Genomic DNA, 19,553 nt, shown 5'->3' with positions numbered 1-19,553 from the left:
CATCAAGTGAGCTATAAGGGTTATTTGAATGAGTAGCAGAGATACAACCATATGGCCACAGGCATTCAAGCATACAGATGAAGAAATGTAAACACACACGTGCACACATGCGTGCGCGCACACACACACACACACACACACACGCACACACGCACACACGTACACACACACACACACACACACACACACACACACACACACACACACACAGACACGTAAACTCACATGATCATGCACATACACACACACACACACACACACACACACACACGCACACACACACAAACACACACACGCACACACATTCCTTTATTTGCAATGTGGCCTGAAGGAAATACTTAGCTGAAAACAAAGTGCTACTGTCAGTACAGGAAAAGGAATAACTGCTACTTAGAATACATGATGAATGTTTAAAAAGAGCATAGTATCTTACTTTGAAACTTGAATGCATTATATTTGTATGTTATCACAGACATCCTTGAAATGTACATTTTTAAATGTAAAATGGATATACCAAAAGGTCCAGATACATGGATGCATGTAATATATATTAGTTCATGAAGTTGTTAGTAAATGTATTAACTTTCTAGCTGACTTGAGTGCAGTAGGTCTTAAACATAATGCATTGTCACAAAAGCAGCACACAAATTCCCCTTCCACCATACTATACAACTGTCAAGTTCATGATCTGTTTACTTTTAAAAGCAACCTCAAGCCTCCTCTTATTTGTATTACATTGTGATACCTCCATCTACTACTTCCTGTTGTCGTGTTACATGTGGTAATCATCTGAAATTTTGGGACCTGCTAGAGCGAATCCCAAAATATGGAGACTGAATGGCCGAAAGAATGGACTTACATATATGCCCTTTCTTAGAATATTTTCTTTTCTCTGAGGTAAGGCAATATCGGAGTTAGTAAATATATGTTGTGGGGGGGGGGTGCAAAGGGGATTGGTCTCCTTGCAAAAAGAAGTTTTATGGAGAAGAGCGATCTTCCAGATTCAATCCTCTCCTGTATTTTCTGTCTTTTTTTTTTCAGCATGTTGGCACTCCGCATTTTGAGTCCCAACATTTCAATAGGGAACCTTACATGCTTTATTTTTTACTACAAATAACCATTCAGCCTGGTTTTCTGTTTCCATATTCCGCTAAAGTCAGAGTTAGATGCTCATCATTAGATTGCAGTTGCAGTGTCTTCTAACTATCTGGAACATATCCTGCCAAGGCCAATATACAAAAGTTTACTTGCATGCCTCCCTTTTGCCCATAGGTCTATTGGAACATGAAATGCTAGTCTATGGATCTGAAATTTCAGAACATTCTTGCCTTTAAAAAGTGTGTTCCTATCACATCGTTGAACATTTAGATTGTAGAAAGTCTAAATGTCGAAACCTAAATGTTGACCGCTGAAAATCTCGAATGGCCAATTATGCAAATTTTTTCCCAGGGAAAAAATTTGCTTGCCTGTCATCGAGGATTTGCCCTTTTCCCCAATGTAGAGCGATCTCAGAGTTGGTATATTTAGTTAGTGGGTGTGTGGGGGGCACACTTGGTTAGGGTTTTAAAGTTTGTTTTTTTTTTGGCCAAGTGAATTTTTTCACGAGGAAATATTTGCATAATTGGCCATTCACGGTTTTCAGAGTTCAACATTTAGGTGTCGACATTTAGGCGTTTGACAATCTAAATATTCAACATTGTAATATAGATGCTAAAAAGCACCATCAGATGTTTGTCTACACTGTAGCTTCAGTTTAAGAGTTGGCTACTGCATCAGCTCCTGGACAGCTATGTATTCTTCAGGGGACCTTCTTTTTACTTTTGACTAAAAAGTTGTGGTAAGTTTTTCTTATGTCTGTCAGAAAACGGGGCAAATCTCTTACAAAACGTCTCATGTTGCTTATCTTTTTGGTTTGAAGGACAGTCACATGACATATGCTTCTGCAAAATTGATCATTCTTTCAATACCCAAGACAACCCTTACCTTAATAGCCTGAATCTTTTGCTTGAAAGCCAGTGCATAATGTCCCTTCCTTGTTCCTACCTGGAAAATGACTCTCTGTCAGTAGATATCCATCTTTCAATAAAAAAAAAAAAAAATGATATACCAAAGAGGATTCCAAAATAAATCTGCCTTTGGTCTCTCATTACCAGTCACAGACTGACTATTTTACTGTGGTTATTTCTGACTCCTCATACCCTCATTATGAGTTTTGCAACCTTTCTGGTACTGCTCCATGAAGCAAACTAAGGGTCATGAGCAGGGCACATCCTCCTTGAACAGTCATCAGACTGTCACTGAGGAAGGAGAACACTACTTTTAGATACTGGAAATTCTACATAAGATAACTCAAATGTATGTATTTATTTATTTATTTTATTTTACATTTGTTGACCGGGCTAGTCTAACTGGGTATATGTCCATTTTCATTAGAGGCCCAGGGAGAAAAGCTACAAAAGGTGCAATAGTCTCATAACTTACAATATATTCAATAGCAGGAAGTTACATTAAATAAATTTAGAACAGGTATAAAAATGTCTACAGAGTTGGCTAGAGAAAAGGAAAAAAAACTTAAGATGACATATCATACAAAAGACAAATAAGCAAGATTTGTTAATTTTACATCAGATGGCAGGTTACAGTTATACAAACCTATGCTCACTTACAGCAAGGCAGAGGATGAAAACTTTTAGAGTAAGCAACACTATAACAGAGCTGAGAAGAACTCTACTTTAGTACATAGGTAGTGGTTATTATTCAAGTCATCACTAGTAGACATCGTAGGACAGAAATAGAGGAGAAATAAAGGGAGTTGGAGATAGGGAAAAATAGATGTTAGTCAGGGTTAGAGCAGGGACACAGCCAGTTTGTTTTGATGTATTCCTTAAGATATTTTTTGAAGAGCAGTGTGGAAGGAAGAGAAGAGAGCTCATTAGGAAGCTGTGAAGTCTGGGATGAGGCAATTTGATCTGTTATGGAAGTATAGATGCCCAATACATCCAAGATCATTAACATGGATACCCCAAGAAAAACATCACACCTTTCTTCACCTTCAAGCTAAGGGTTCTAGGCATGACTGGTATAATTTGTTTAAAGGGCTTTTCGAGGCATTTCAGTGTCTACAGTCTTCTTCATTGCCTGCATAATTAAAAAGAAAAAGATGCACATCTTCATTTTAAGATGATTCACCTTCAGAATATGAAAAGAGATTATTTATTATGAATCTCAGATCACCTCACCTGTTCACTTTGAGTCAGAGTCTGAAAAAAAATTCACCCGACTCCTCCATTAAGGGGATTTCATTTTCAGGTATTATTTACAGAATGAAGGATTCTTTTTAACTGGGGGGGAAATTGATGAGAACCAGAAGAGCTACTATGACCTCCTTCATGTTGAATCCCCGAAACTCTTGCTATTCCTCTGACTATAGGAGCCCTAGAGGATGCACTTAACTCTGTTTGTTCCTCACCCAATGTTCAACTTTCTGTGACTAAAAGTTTGATAGGCTATATAATGCACTTGAATCTTTGGGAGACCCTGTTGCCATTTCCCTAAATAACTGTGGATCTTCAAAACTTTTAAATTATTCCAGCCCAGTATTTGCTGACAAGGATGGACAAACATTTAACAGATATGACAAGAAAGTATGTACATCTTCTATCTTCACCTTTACAGCAATAACTATCAGGCTCATATGGCCAAATTCTTACTTGTCATCTCTTCTGACTTGAATCAAGTAATTTTTAATTTCTCCCATCTGAAGCTGTACCCTTCCTGTTCAATATGCTTTCTTCATTTTCCCAGGTCACTAAAGACACTGTCAAGTGTTTCTATGATGCTGGTGATGTCCCTTTCATTTACTCTACTGAGAGAGATTATCTCAGATTCTTAGATACTAGAAGCACTCCAACAGAATTACAAATGGCAGTAGAAATCCTACCCTCCAAAATCGGGAATTCCTCCTCCTCCTCCTCAAAAAAACAAAAAACAAAAAAAAGAATCCCATTTGTTTCCTCCAGTTATCTCTCAAATGCTGTCACAAGGAGTATTAGAACAAGTCCCCAGTTCCTAGCAAGGAAGAACATTTTCTTCCAGGATATTTCTAGTACTCAAGAAAGACAGCACCAGTAGATGCTTACTGTATCATTCCTTTCAAAATCTATTTCTAAAGTATCAACATTCAAGACACTTGTCTTCAAAAAGCAAAGAATATTGGCGGGATAAAGACCTAGAAATAGAGTCAATTTTAAACATTGCTCTTATAACTTAGAAAGTAGACAGAGTAACAGAGTTTGCACCAACATGCATTTTCTGAAGGAAATTTGAAACTCAATCTTCTGTCATTATTTTGTGACTTTAATCCTCAATAATTTGCCAGACAACCACAAATTTTATGAGGAACTAACCAAACTTATGAGTCAAAAGGCTGGGTATTCTGCACAGATCTGAGCAGTTAAGAGATATGCTTACCCTGCAAAATTTGTTTCTCCAAATTTTCCAACACTTTCTACTCATCATCACATTCCAATTCACAAACTCTTCAGGCCTTATTTAAGATTTTCTGTGTCTCGATCATGTTGTCAATTTACTTACTTCCCTTGGTGTTTCAGCAGGTACAAGGATATTCACATCATGTCTGCCACCAGACTTCAGGAGATCCACATATATCCACATATATCCCTATTTGGATGATTTCTAAAATCTAACAGCATCCTTTCAAATTCCCAAGCATCCCTTCTCTTGATAATAAATCTGTTTTAAAGCTTATGATTCAAACTAAACCTGGAAAAATCTTATCTTCTCCATTGCCCCTTCAGAGGTTCACTTTTCTGGAATGTCTGTTGGACATTTCCCTCATGATTGCATACCTATCTACAAAAAAAAGGTGCACTATCACTATCATCAAGCCCTTTATTTAGTTCACCAGTCTATGACCATAGTACGGGATTACCTCACAGTCCTAGTCTTTATGACATCAGCTATCTATATGGTTCCCCTCCCAGCCAGGCTGCATATGAGGACAATTCAGTGGTTCAAAAAAAACTGTTTAGACTCAGCACCAGCATCTTATCTGTCTCTTCTTGTGCCAGTGCTGGGTTCTGTTAAAAAAATTACTTTAGTGGTAGGCAAACCAGGTCCAGATCAGACCAACTTCCTTTTTCTCCCCCTACTCCAACCTAGTCTTTGATAAAAGTTGCTTCATATTTTGCCTGAGGAAGTGTACAAGGGAAGCAAACTTCAGGGAATTTGGGATTTCCACTTCAACATAAGACACATAAACCCCAAGGACAAGATGGCCTTGATAAGTGCATTAAGGGTCTTGCTTCAATTGTAATCCAGGACCATTAACTGTGATTACAGACAACACCAACGTGATATGGTATCTAAACATAATGGGGGGGGCAGGCTTTACCCCTTATACAGATTAAGCACTGTTGCCTGGGAAACAGAAACTCAAAACAATCTCTCTTTCAGGTAACCTATATTTAATTAGAGCAGGACACAGTAGCAGACAGTGTAAATGCATCCAAGACAGACTGTCATGAATAGATATTACATTCAAAGGTCTTCCAGCAGATTGTCCACCCATAGGGGATCTCCCCAAGTAAAACTGTTAAATAAATTACTTACCAAGACAACTTGCAGAAAGGCCTAGAAAACAGATACTTTTTCTTTCCCTTAGACATGAATGTACCTTTATGACCCTGTCACTCCCACCCTTTCCACTTAAAATCAAAGTTATACTAATGATACAGAAGGCCTCTTCAAATGTAAAATCCTGATAACTCCCTTTTGACCCAGACATTGGTTCTTGCCCTAACGAAACTGGCCACAGGCAATTACCACTAACTTCCTCACACAGTGGGTCTACTCACACACCACCAAAAGTACAGTTGTGTACACTTAACATAAGTGTAGATGTTCGAGTGTATTCACTGTTGCAGTCATCACATTTGTGTTATCTGCTTGCAGTAGCCCTCAGTCGGCCTGATTAACAAAGTCTTGGGTCCTGCTTCGGCTGTTGTCCCTTCTTCTGTGATGTCAGGTCCAGGGGTATAAAACATGCAGCCGATGCCACTACATTGTTTTTTCTTGCCCAATATGTCAGGTGCCCCCCTAATGGGAGGCAATTAAATCTATAAATATACAAGGTTATACCTCCAACAAAAAAGCAAATACACCAAAAAGCTTTTAAGCATAGTAAAGGAGGGTAGAGGTATAGCCAAAAGAAGTAAGTGGGCTGGAGGTATAGCCAAAAGAAGTAAGGGGGCTGGAGGGAGGGTAACCAGGACTGCAACAGTGAATACACTCAAACATCTACATTTATGGTAAGGGTACACAACTGTACTATGTTCTTCATGTTTCGCTGTTGCAGTCATCACATTTGGGTAGATTCTCAAAGCTAAGGATGGGAGGAGGAATTTAGAGAGCATTAGGACAAGCTATAAGGCCCTGCAAGACTGCAGTGGCAAAGCCAGCTCTGGATTTAGAGAAAATTGGCAGATGGTAATGCATGGTGAAAGTATATACAGAACTCCAGGTAGCAGCTTCTAGGATGTCCCTGGTAGGGATGCCTCTAAGAAAGGCTGTAGAGATAGATGCAGCCCTGGCTGAGTGGGGTCTGATCCTATGTGGGATAGGTTTTCCATGGTGCTTGTTAGCAGAAATGAATGCAATGGCCTATCCATTTGGAAATGTTTTGCTTTGAAATAGCATTCCCATCTGCCCCTGCAGCAAATGCCACCAGCAGTTGTTCAGATTTCCTTTGAGGTTTAGTCCTGTCCAAGTAGAATCTAAGTTATCTGTGCACATCTGAGTGCAGTATCCGTTCCCCTTTGTTCTGTGGACTAGGAAAGAAGGTTGGCAAATGAATGGACTGATTAAGGGCCACACTGGATGCCACCTTGGGCATGAAAGAGGGATTGGTCCTGAGGGAGACCCTGTCCGCATAAAAGATGATGAAAGGCTCCACTGCCATAAGGGCCTGTAATTCAGATACCTTTCACTGCCATAAGGGCCTGTAATTCAGATACCCTTCTTGTTGAAGTGATTCCAAGAAAGGAATTTTAAGTCTGCAGTAGTGCTCGAAAGGAGAAAGAGTGAGTTTTCCAATACAAAGTTAAGGTCCCAGGCTGGAGTTGGAGGTCTCCTAGGTGGTTGTAAATTTTTGGCCCCTCTGAGGAACTGCTTGAACAGAGGATGAGAGAAGATGGGAGGTTCTGTATTATAATGAGCCAAAATGGCTGAGGCGTGAATTTGGATGGAGGAGAAAGACAGGCCCTCGTTTAGCATCTCAGTTAAGTATTGTAAAATCTGAGGTAAATTGGGCACTGCTGTGCTCATCCCTTGAGAATGGTTCCAAGCACAGAATCTTTTCCATTTTGCAGCATAAGATTTTCTATTACTAGGCCTCCTTGCCTCTAAAATGATATCCATCACTGGTTTACTGAGGGATGGTAAAAGAAAGATTAGGTAATTAGCCAGGCTGCTAGGTTCAGTGTTTGAAGCTGAGGGTGCAGAATCTTGTTCTCCTGCTGAGACAATAGTGTAGGAGTCTGAGGCAGGTGCCATGGGGCCAACAGTGACACACTGTGTGCAAGAGGGGGTACCAGTGTTGGTGTGGCCAGTCTGGTGCAATTAAAATCATCCTTGGTTTGTCTTGTTTGGTCTTTAGTAGTACTTTGGAGAGCAGAGGCAGAGGAGGGAAGGACAGAGCATCCACTTTCCAAGCTTGTTTGTGGGGAGTCCTTGTGCAAAATGTGTCCACATGATAGTTCTGGGGTGAGGCAAACAGGTCTATATTTGGGCTCCCCCATTTGCTTGTTAACAAGTTGAAAATCCTTGGTTCCAGTTTCCACTTGTGTGGGACCATGACGTTTCTGCTTAGTTCATCTGCCGGTGTATTTAGTTTTCCTGGCAGGAACTGAGCTTGTAGATGCACTCGTTAGCTCAGGGCTGTGTTCCACAATGCCATGGCTAGTCTGCAGAGGGAGTAAGAATGTGTACCCCCTGCTTGTTTATGTACCACATAACAGTAGTGTTGTCCATCTTTATCATTAGTTGTCCTGGAAGAATGTGGTCCTTGAAGGCTGTCAGAACATTCTGTACAGCTAACATTTATTTTTGATTGACATGCAGGTGCATTTGACTTTGGTTCCATTTACCCTGAATGCACTTCCCTGCCTAGTGAGCCCCCCATGCATAGTCTGCTGCATCTGTTGTTAGGGTTTGGGTGGCAGGGGGTAGAGTGAATGGTAGTCCCTTATTTTGGTGGCAGGCATCGGCCCACCAAAGGAACTCTAGGCGTAGGCAAGGTATGATAGGAACCATTGCTTCTAGATCCTGAGAATGTTGGCACCACGGGCTTTTTAGATACCATTGTACTTTCCTCATATGCAGTCTTGCATATGGAATTAGAAGAATGCACAAGGCCATGAACTCCAAGGCTTGAAGTATTTGCCTTGCAGATCGCAGGGTTTTGGTGACCACTTGTTTGAAGTAGGTTGTCAAATGAATTTGTTTCTCTGGCATAAGGAAAGCCATCTGGGAAGTTGTATTCAAGCTTGCTCCCAGGAATATAATTTGTTGACAGGGTACCAGGTGTGCTTTCTTTTCATTTATGGTGTACCCCAGACAAGTTAGCACCCTTTGTACAGAGGCCAGATGATTCAAAAGTATGTCCTGGCTTTCTGCCTGAATTAGACAATCGTCCAGGTATGGGTATATTTGAATATTTCATTGCCTGCAAAATGCAATGGCTGGAGCTAGGCACTTTGTGAATAACCTGGGCACAGTAGATAAGCCAAAGGGCACTCCAGAGAACTGTGTAGGTATCTTCTGCAAGATTCCCTGATTGGGACGTGCAGGTATGCTTCCTTTAAATCTAGTGTTGCCCATCAGGCATATTTGCCTAGCATAGGGAGCAACTGGTGAAGAGTCAGCATCTTGAATTTTGGAATCACCAAAAAGGTGTTTAGAGTAGACAGGTCAAGGATAGGGCACCATGAATTGTATTTTCTGGGTACCAGGAAAAGTCTCGAGTAAAAACCTTGTCCCTTTTTCTCTTCTGGTACCAACTGAATAGCCCCCATGCTTAAGAGAGAGAGTGCATGCTTTTGGGCCTCTGCCCACTGATTTGGGGTAAATATGGCCACCCACTTGGTGTTGGTAATGTGTGGAAGTGAAATCTGTATCCCTGGGACACTATATTTAAAACCCATTTGTCCTGGGTAATGAGTTCCCAGTTCTTTGCATGAAGAGCACTCTTTCCCTCCAAAGGGGTAGTCAGTTGAGAAGTGCTTTGAGACAGTTTACCATAGGGGGAGTTTTATTACTCCAGATTTGGAAGTGGAGAACCCCACTGCTTAGTCCTGTCTGTACCCTGGGACTGAAGCCTGGGAGCTCTGCTGGATCTGGGTTTGGACTGAGAAGGTCTGGAAGAGGCAGGGAAGAACCAATTTTTGGAAGGCCAATGCCTACTAAACCCGGAGGTTGTACTTGTAAAAAAATCTTTAACAGTTTGCATAGATTTAGGATTTTCCTCCATCTTTTTAAGAACTTCTTCTGCCTTGTTGCCAAACAGGCGGTCCTGGTTTATGGGAGCATCTAGTAATTTTGCTTTAATATAATCTGGCAAGGATTGCTCCTTAAGCCAAGCATGCCTTCTAAGTACAGACCCGGTTACAGCAGCCCTGCAAGATGCCTCTAGTGAATCAAAACCACATTGTAAAGTATGTTTTCCAACTTGTTCAGCTGAATGCAGTAAATCCTGTAAATCTTTATTTTCAGCACAATCAGGAATCAACATCATAATATGCTGCTGATACTTAAACATATGAAACTAGCAGTTTAAGGCCCTAATGGCCAAAGTTGCAGAAATCTATACCTTCTTACCCCATCTATCCAGGGCCCTGGAGTCTCTATCAGAGGGGTTAGGATTTTTGACAGTAGTAGCTTTAATGCCCTTGGGTCCCTGTGAAATGGTCTCAGGTATCGCAGTAGGATTTTTAAAAAGGAACTTGTGAAAGTCAGGGGCCAAGCTAGATTCCAAAAAGGCATCATCAACAATGTCTAGTATAGGAGGTATGGCTAAAGGCCTGTGTTGGGGCAGGAGTAAGAAATCCCTAAGCCTCTTTTTAGAATCAGAGAAATCCTGACTTTCCCAACAAAAATGCTCCCTGAGAGTATGCAAGATTTCACCAAAAGAAAAATCCTCTGGGGGGGGGGGGCAGAGTGAATAGAGTCCTCAGCATCATAATCCTCATAGGTAGATAAGGGTAAATCCTGGTCATCAGAGGAAACAGAAAATTCAGAATCTTGGTCAGAAGTATCATAAGCAAACTCAGTCCTAGGTCTCTTAGAGGGGGAAGGCTGGCTTCCCCTGATCAAAGTAATAAAGTCTTCAGCCATTCTTATCATTTGTTTTTTAGGCATAGAGGCCTGACCATGTGGTCTGGGCATCAGTTTTTAGGCATGGTTCGAGTTTTAGGCCTTGAAGGAGAAGATGGCATCAGTTTAATATGCAAGTCAGTAGGCCTGAATACACACTCAGAAGCTGGTGCCTGCACAGTGGCTCCAGACCCATCCAAGGTAGAGACAACCGCAGGTTCCACAGTTGAAGCATCTTGCAGCATATCAGACTGAGTAGAAGCCTGTGAATCTGAAGTAGCGGGTAGCAGGGGCTGCGAAGGTGCCTCACTGAGTACAGGTGAACTGGTGACTAGCTTAGGAGAAGCGTCGTCAGCAGCTTTGGACCTAGGCGGCCTGTCTCTGTCTTTATCTTTGCGTTTTTTCAGAATGTCGGTAGTCAGATGGCTTACTGAAGACATATCAGGATAATTGAACCGAGCACCAAAATATTTAGAAGCGTAAATATACAGACGATGGATAGTTTGTGGTTTAAATAAGGCACAAAACCAACAGCGAGGTACGTCGTGGTCAGGGCCTAGGCAAGGAATATAGTACGAATGAAAATATTTATGAGGTATTTGCTTTCCACAAGTAATGCAATTACTTTTACTGACATCGGTTTAGAGCAAGAAAAAGTTTCCCCAACGGGGTACTTAGCTTTTAGTTGAAGACTTCGGTTCTGAAACTCGAAAATAAAAATTTCAGGAGTTGGCTGACCGGCACATGCAAACTGCTTCTGCTTCAGGCACCGCATGGCAAGAAAGACATATGTAATGGCATTGTCTGCATGTTTTATACCCCTGACGAACTGATGTCATGGAAGAAGGGACAGCAACTGACGCCGGACCCAAGACTTTGTTAATCAGGCCATCTGAGGGCTACTGCAAGCAGATAACCAAAATGTGATGACTGCAATAGTGAAACATGAAGAACATTTACAGAACCTTCATCAGACTGTCTAGGACAAGTAATAAAGTGTGCTAAAAAGCCTACTATTACTTCCCTTTGGTGTTTGTCAACATGGAGGGTTTTTTTCGTAGTTGGTTCTAACTGAAAAAACAGGACCAATCCAGAGTAGAGGCTTCTCTGGTTCTCCTGTACCTGAGTGAATTGTGAAAATAAGGCATACCCTATATTTCCATTACTGTGTATCTATTGGTCATTTCAGCATGTCTGCCACTGGGTCCCCTTCTCTTCTCTGTTCCAAGTAAAGCACTTTATGAAAGGGGTTTTGCATATACATCCACTTAGAAAACAGATATATACATCATGGGATCTTAACTTGTTTTGGAAAAGTGAAACTGTCTATCTTTTGAATCAGCCTTTCAGGATGACTTGAACTTCTTAACATGGTCGACTATTTAGCTCACTGTTCTGACTTCAGCTAAAAGTATATCTGATTTGCAAGCTCTTATGCATGTCCAACAATTTCCTCCTCTTTCACAAGGACAGGGTGATTTGAAATGCAAACCCCTCTTTTATGACCAAAGTAGTTTCTGAATTTATATTAAATCAATCCATTGATCTCTGTGTGTTCTTTACTGAACCAAAAAAATAAAAAAATAAAAAACAGAGGGGAAAGGATCCATTATACTTTGGTTGTCCACATTCAGCTCAGGTATTATTCGGATATGAGTTAGGACTTCAGAAATTCTGACCAGCTCATTCTCTCCTGTGAGGGTAGGGGAAAGGAAAAGGGACTTCCAGTTTCTTAACAGACAAATTACAAAATGGTTGTCTAATTCTATTCAGTTTTGTTACTCTAATCCTGAAGAAACAATCTTTCAAAGACTCAAGGCTCATTCAACAAGAGGGCTGGCTACTTCTGGGGTCTTCTGGAAAGGGATGAACCCTAGAGCTAGTCTAGAAGCAGCAACTTGGTCATCAGTTCACACTATTACTAAGTATTAAAAAAGTGACTTTTCCATCTATTCTTTTTGGCTTCCTGGATTTTGGCTTTGCTGACTCTGCCCTTCATATCTAAGCTTTGGAAATTATGCCATATAACTAGAAGCTATTGCAACAGTGATCTGAATATGAGCATAGTAAAGCTGCTGATGTACTAACACCTTCCCATCATCACCAATACATTTTCATTTATTTTTCATCAAGTGTGTAATACCTATCCTTCTTCTCCCACCTTTCTCTCCTTTGATGAGAGTGGTCCATCCTGGGGCCATCTCTCCTTTTTGTCTACTATGTCATAGGTGTACAGATTCAAAATTCATTCAATTTGAAATTTCATTCCCATATGTCCCCTTTTATACTAGCTCTATCATGTTCCAAATAGACTTGTGGGAATGAGGAAGGTGCCCAAATAAGCTTTTATATGGATGTCCAATCCTTGTCAGAATATGTCCCATATAGCTAGAAGTTACTGGAAAGTTCATCGATTTGAGCATTTACTCTAAAGGTGTGTACTTACATTACTGTACTATTTGCTCTCATCTTCTTTGACCTATTGGTTTGTCAATTTCATTTGTATTGTAGATTGTTTACATACTGCTCAGTACTGACAGATATTCTATCCCTGCAGACTTGAGGGTCTGCTTTCGATTGTTAACTTATAGAATTAATTAGTATGCAATTAGTGAGTGATGGGATAGTTCACAATGAATTTGTATTTCATTATAAGTTTTCCTGAATGGTAAGGAGTCTTCAGCCTAATTTAATGGTTACCACTTTTACTAACTATGCTCTATGACAAGAGTTTAAAAGCACTCAAGGCAATCACCTGGTTTATGAATCATGCATAGTACTAGTAAGGAGACAGTTTACATAAGGTATGATCCTTTTAAACTGTCTTCAAATTGCATCACTAATGCAGAGCATACCTCTCAACTGTACAGATTTTTGCTTCATATTTTTGGTGTGCTCCTCCTACCTTTCTGGCAACTAGCTCAGGATTGAAGTCATTAAATAATAACAAATATTTGAGTTTAAGACTACATCCTTCAGAAAATTCATGCTAATGCAAAACCTATTATTTTATCAACTTTCTAAGTTTGTAAGAGCAATGTTTAAAGTTTGCCCCTATTTGTCCCTCCATCATTTTAGGCTTTGTCCAGATTTTTTGATCTAAGCAGAGTGCATCCAGAGCAAAGAAAGTATTTCAGTTAGGTTCACTGCTGAGTTGCAGATCTGACTAAGATTGAGATGTGAAGATATAAAGTGTTTATAAATTTATTTCAGAAAAGGACATGATCTCATGGAAATACTGTGAAGAAATGGGATATTGAATTGTTGCAAGGCTTATGTGGACAGCAATGAAAGCAGACCTGTAAGGCTGTGCAGATTTTAAAGATGGGTGATGGGGCTTAATCAACTGCATATCATATTCTGCACAGATTGCATTTCGCACCAGACAGACTTGCTAAATTGTTTTTAGAGCTCCTTGTGTATGCTAGAGATATTAGAATAGAGAGGCGTCCTATTCTACAAGGACTGGAACTGTTCTGTAGTCAACATTTCTATTAAGACTACGTTAATATTCACAGTAAGAATGCTGGAGAGGCTAGGAATTCCCATCAAACCCCTATCTCTCCTAATGCCACTATAGAAATTATGCTACTGAAGTAGGAGTTGGTAAAAACGGGAGGAGCAGGAAGGACAAAAAGCAAGGTGTATTCTATTGGATCAGTAAGAGTTATGCAGGGTTATTTCTGCAAATATTTGTACTGCAAACAAGATAATGATCAAAGGTTATTTTTCTGATATCCTTAAACATAAAAAATTACATCTGTGGAATTTCCAGCTATGATTTCTAGGCATACGTTATTAGATCATTTTAATGATACTTGAATGGCATATTTTGTTTTTGCATTACTTGTGTATGAATAGCTATAATCTCATGAGATTCCACAAATATGAGAATAAGACAAAATCTGTAGAGTGATACTTGTTCCTTCTGTGGCATTATATTCACTTATTAAAAAAAAAAAAAAGTGGGCCATTTGAAACAAATGAGTTGCATAACAGTAAAACATAGTTAAGAGGTATCAGTATGGTTGCATTTACTCACAGTCATGTTATTTAAATCCATGATTCACCCTTGGAGATAAACTAAATGCAACATCATGTATGCAAGAAGATCACTTATTGGTGATAAATATGCATCTTTACTATTAGAACTATAAATGTGTTTTCTTATAGAAATAATAGTATTCTGATATGTGGTGTTTGTGTGTGTGTGTGTGTGTGTGTGTGTGTGTGTGTGTGTGTGTGTGTGTGTGTGTGTGTGTGTGTGTGCGCGCACATGTGCACATGTATCTTTTTCTTTATCAAGGCATTGTTTTGAAGATTTTGGTATATAAAGTGGTTCCATAATGTAGTCTGCATATATTATCTACTGTAATTTTGAAATCATCTTTTTTTTAAATATTTAATGTGCGGTCTCTGTTTAGTGGCTTTGTAGATATATAGGCTTTATACTGTATATATTTTCAGTGTTGCACACAAACAATGGTATATACCCTGCACATTACTAATACTACTAAGAATGGCCAAAATGCATTTCATCATCAGTTTGTCTCAGATATTTGGAAGGCACTGATATTTATTAGGATGTCCAGAAATGAGATGTGCTGCTTAGTACAGGAGACAGACACACAAAAGAGTAATTCATATAAAAATCATATGCTTGAACACTGTAAATAAGTGATATTACTTCACCAAGAACAGGAAGCCTGCATTCTGACAAATATAAAGTACCAGCTTTTATTGAACAATTTGAAAGTTTGTGTTTGTTTTCTAATATATTGTCACATAACATATTCCTTAACAAATAACCTAGCATTAAAATATAAAGATTATTTATTTTCCATTTTAATAATCACAGTTATGATGAATATCTTGTAATAAAATCCACCATTTTATTGAAGCTATCTAAAAGTGGCCACTCTTCTTGCTTCATGTAGGCCCTACCTACCCAAAGCCATATTGAGTGGCAGTACCCACATAGGAAGTGTGAAGGAACCATTAGAAAAATTCCCAAGCTATGTGTTGACATAGCTTCTGTATCTGTCCACCTAATATAATGCTGATTTCTGTCATAGCTATGGTATCATCACAAGAGTTGTGATGCTGCCTTGCTCCACGCATTCCTCTCCCCTCCCTCTTGGAAGAGGTGAGTCAGTTTTACTTGTCATTCACTATTCCTCATCCTCCACAGCAGCTCTTACAGATGCCTAAGATGCTAATTGAATTTGAGTTGCCTGAGTTATAGTGATGGCTTTAACCCTCAAAGCCAGTGGAGGTAGCTTAACAAGTTGTTGTTATATGGAGATTTCTCTCTTGGCCTCCACAGAAATGGGGGGTAGTCTTGTCAGATTTTTCCCAGTAATTAAAAAAGTAAAATAAATAAATATACTTAGAGGATTTAATGCTGCACTGTTAAAAGTTTTATTAGATGGGAAAATGGAATAGGGTTGGGGTGGGGTAAAATAGTAGGGGCATAAATCTAAACGGTCCAGATTTTCACAGAATGTCCAGATTTCTACCTCATATTTTGGTCTGTTGCTTGTAAAATGTGTGACTTTCTGGCAAACCATTGATAATTGAAGTTTAATAATATTAAATAATGACAGCCATTTGAGTTTCAGACTTCTTATCCTTCAGAAAATACATAATAATGCAGGATTTGTTATTCTACCAATTTTCTGAGTTTAAAGGAGTAATATTTAAAACCTGTCCCTATGTTTGGGCCTTTGTCCCCCATTATTTCTGGCTTTGTCCAGATTTCTTGCACCAAGAGGTTGAGAGGTATGAGTAGGTGGACAGAATTATACACCTGGGTGTAGTGAAGATGATTTACTGTGTTTTTGTCATGAAATGATATTCAGTCAGCTGCAGGAAAAAAGTAGACTGTTGTAGAGAGAGGACTTAAAAAATGTAACATGCAGCACAGGTTCATAGGTAGGTACTAGGCTATCAGCCCTGGGGCCTACACAAGCCCAGCCAAAAAGGTACCCTGGCTTTTGCCACCCAAGAAAATTATTTTCCTATGCCACTGTCGAACAGAGCCACAGAGGTGATCCCCAGGGTGAAATTCCTATTTCCCATCCAATCACTAATAATTTTTCTTGAAGAGTGCTAATGAGGAGCTTTGTTTGATATAGATAGGTAGTTTATTCCAGAGAATGGGAAGTCTCTGGGACAGAACTCTATCCTTCCGGCATGTTCTGTTTATTGTGGAGACAAGGTTTAGGTCCCTAGAGTGTGTAGCTCAGAGTTATTGGGATTTCTTTAAGTGGAGCAGGTCCAACAGCTCTGGGTTTGACATAGCTTTGTATGTTAGGCAGAGATCACCTCTGAGTAGGCGATATGCGATGGAGTAAAGCTGGAGTTATTTGAGACGGTCTGCGTAGGGCATCTGTTTGAGACTGGTAATCCTCTTTGTGAGTTATTTCTGTGGCCTTTCCAGTTGTTGTAGATGTCTTGTGAGGTACATACCAAAAGGGGTGTTGTACTCTATAATGTGTCTAATGAGTGATGAGTAGAGGGGAACAATGATCACTTTTTTTCTGGATGAGAAACCTTTTGTGATGAGGTGTGCCATGTAGAAGGATTTCCTGACTACTGTGGCGATGTAATTATCAAAGGAGAGACTACTGTCCACCTGTGTCCCAAGGTCTCTTATCATACTTTCGGTGTTAAGTATACTACCGCCTATGTTGTAGTTCATGGGTACAGAGTTTTTACCAAAGGGGATGACAATGCACTTTTTAGTATTGAGCTTGAGGCCATGGCTTTGACACCAGGCATCTGTCTCAGTGAGGCCCTTTTGTAGGATGTCCACATCATTAGGAGTTTTGATTATGGCTCCTAGTTTGTAGTCTTCTGCGAACTTTGTTAGGTAAAGGTCTTCTTTGTCAGCATATACATATGATGATGATGACGATGATGATGATGATGATGGTCATATATATTTCTACCTTTTATAGCCTGACAAGAGAGATTGATCCTGAATAATTTAAACACATGTAGATCATCCACAAGAGCTAAACTATAAAAATAATACACGACAAAGTAGTGTAGATGAATTTGATGGAGAGAGTACAAATAAAATGCATTTTGTATGAAGTGAGTACAGAGGCCTTGCATGAAGTGAGTACAGAGGCCTTGTTGTCCAGCATATACATATGATGATGATAATGGTGATAATAATGATGCTGAACATGATCAAAGTCATGCAGGGATACAGCTTCAGTATCATTTCTGTCGATAATGATGCAGTAAATGGTGACAGTCATGTAATGATACAGCTTCAGTATCATTTTTTTTTTTTACCTGGCAGGATAGATTGCACATGACTTACTTAAACAGACCCATAAGATATCTGGCCTTTTACTGTAGATGCACAACCAAGGCATTCATTATCTTATTAAAATAATTAAAGTGGTCACTAAAAAAAACTCTTCTATGATTTTCCCTTCCTTCGTAGGTCACTGAGTTTATTCATTAAAGGAGACTGGATGCTAATGTATGAACTGTTTGACTTTTGGACATTACTTGATTTCAGCAGAGAAAAGTGTGTTTCACATTTATTTTACCTAACCATTCAAGATCAAACTGCATGCAGAATGCACCAGAGTTATTGCATACCATAAAATGATGTTGTCAAGTATAAGCAGTTCTATTCATACACGCTGTTTTCTTTAGGGATGCGCTAAATCATTGCAATGTACATGGCAATATAGGGACAAAAAACATAGATGTGTGGGACTTTTTAAGGAACTGACATTTGTGTTATCTGATGAATACACAGTGGATAGCTAAACTAATGTGTTTTTCATTCCCTTTCATTTTGTGATGTACAGACCAACAGTATTATAAATGTAACTACAACAGATAATCGTGAATGTACTGTCATGTAATACTTACCAGTATGAAAAATCTTTGGCCTTCCATGCATTCAGAAACTCTAAGGAATTATCAGTGCTATTTCCATTTGGCAGTTTCATGTCATCCACCTTATCACCATTGAAGTTTCCACAAATGCTGCACAAGTGACTGGACATTGCCTCACCCACTAAAACTGTAATCTCTCCAGCTGTGGTAATGGACACTTCAGTTTTTGAAGAATGTTTTATTATAGTTGCACTCTCTGTTGATACCACAGAGATGTCATTGCTGACATTTACTGGAAGTTGCACTGGATGCCCATTTACCTGTGAAAGAAGACAGGTAGCATTATTATCAACTATACAGTAAACTTTTACTTGTATGCTTATGTGTTTAATTGACTGTAAATTATGAGAATCAAAGTTCAAACCAGATAGTATTATAAAACACCTTAAAATACGAAGCATGCAGTATTTCTTTGAAACTCACAAATTTTAAGACTGCCAATACAAAACTGACCACATCCTGAGCAATTTATGGATCCCTTTCGCAAACAGTGCCATGTTAATATAATAAAAAAGCATTCATGTCATTATTTATATGGAAGTGAAGCAGCTTCCTATAAGCTTAAGTGAAATTCAGTTGTATGATTTGAAATAATTTGATACAAGAGTTTATGTATGTGGGATATATAGTGAATATCACAGTGTGGTTGGACAAATTTAAGAGTCAGTTTTGTTTTACTGACTGATTTGTTTCTTCAAAGATTGTGTATTGAATTCAGTCAGCTTCCATAACTGAGGATGTAAGAAATGTTATCCTTACCCCAAAGCTACAATATGATCAAATGGGGCCCTGGGCAGGGTGATGGATCACAGCCCCCCCCCCCCATACACAGCCCCCTGCAGCCATTCTAGTGTCCTATTACTAAGCTTTTTCTCCTCATTTACAATAAACACTATTCAAAACTCTCAATGTGCATATTGTTTTCTGCTTTACTTCTACAATGATTATTTGGGTTTAATTTACAACTTTTATTTCAAATTTTATAGCACAAACACTGATAGACATTTGCTAAACAAAGCACTGCATCTCACAATAAAAACAGACTTAGCATTAAAACGTCTCTGCTCACATTTATTGAAACAGCATTGCAACCCATATTCAAAGAAAATGCATCTAGCCAGTGGCAGATAAAGTTGACCTTTGGGCTGTCTTCAAATAATAGGCACCTTGCACACATATTTAGGACCATGCAAACATACATGTGTTCTTTGATTCACCTTCCTGATTACATTAAA

The 19,553-nt window shown here is 39.2% G+C and overlaps 1 protein-coding gene across 1 annotated transcript in view; it reads right to left on the bottom strand.

Moving 5' to 3' along the window:
* LOC122808362 (IgGFc-binding protein-like) overlaps positions 1 to 19,553 on the bottom strand; it is a 251,858-nt gene that overhangs the window by 3,298 nt on the left and 229,007 nt on the right. Inside the window, 1 exon segment of the mRNA XM_044079329.1 lies at positions 18,292 to 18,578. Within this exon segment, the coding sequence (XP_043935264.1) occupies positions 18,292 to 18,578 (287 nt within the window).

The sequence above is a fragment of the Protopterus annectens genome, chromosome 8.part0, assembly GCF_019279795.1.
Source record: "Protopterus annectens isolate FY-2018-M chromosome 8.part0, PAN1.0, whole genome shotgun sequence".
Classification (NCBI taxonomy): Eukaryota; Metazoa; Chordata; order Ceratodontiformes; family Protopteridae; genus Protopterus; species Protopterus annectens.
Note: the sequence above shows the minus strand (reverse complement) of the source record. Positions and strands in the feature narration are given on the sequence as shown.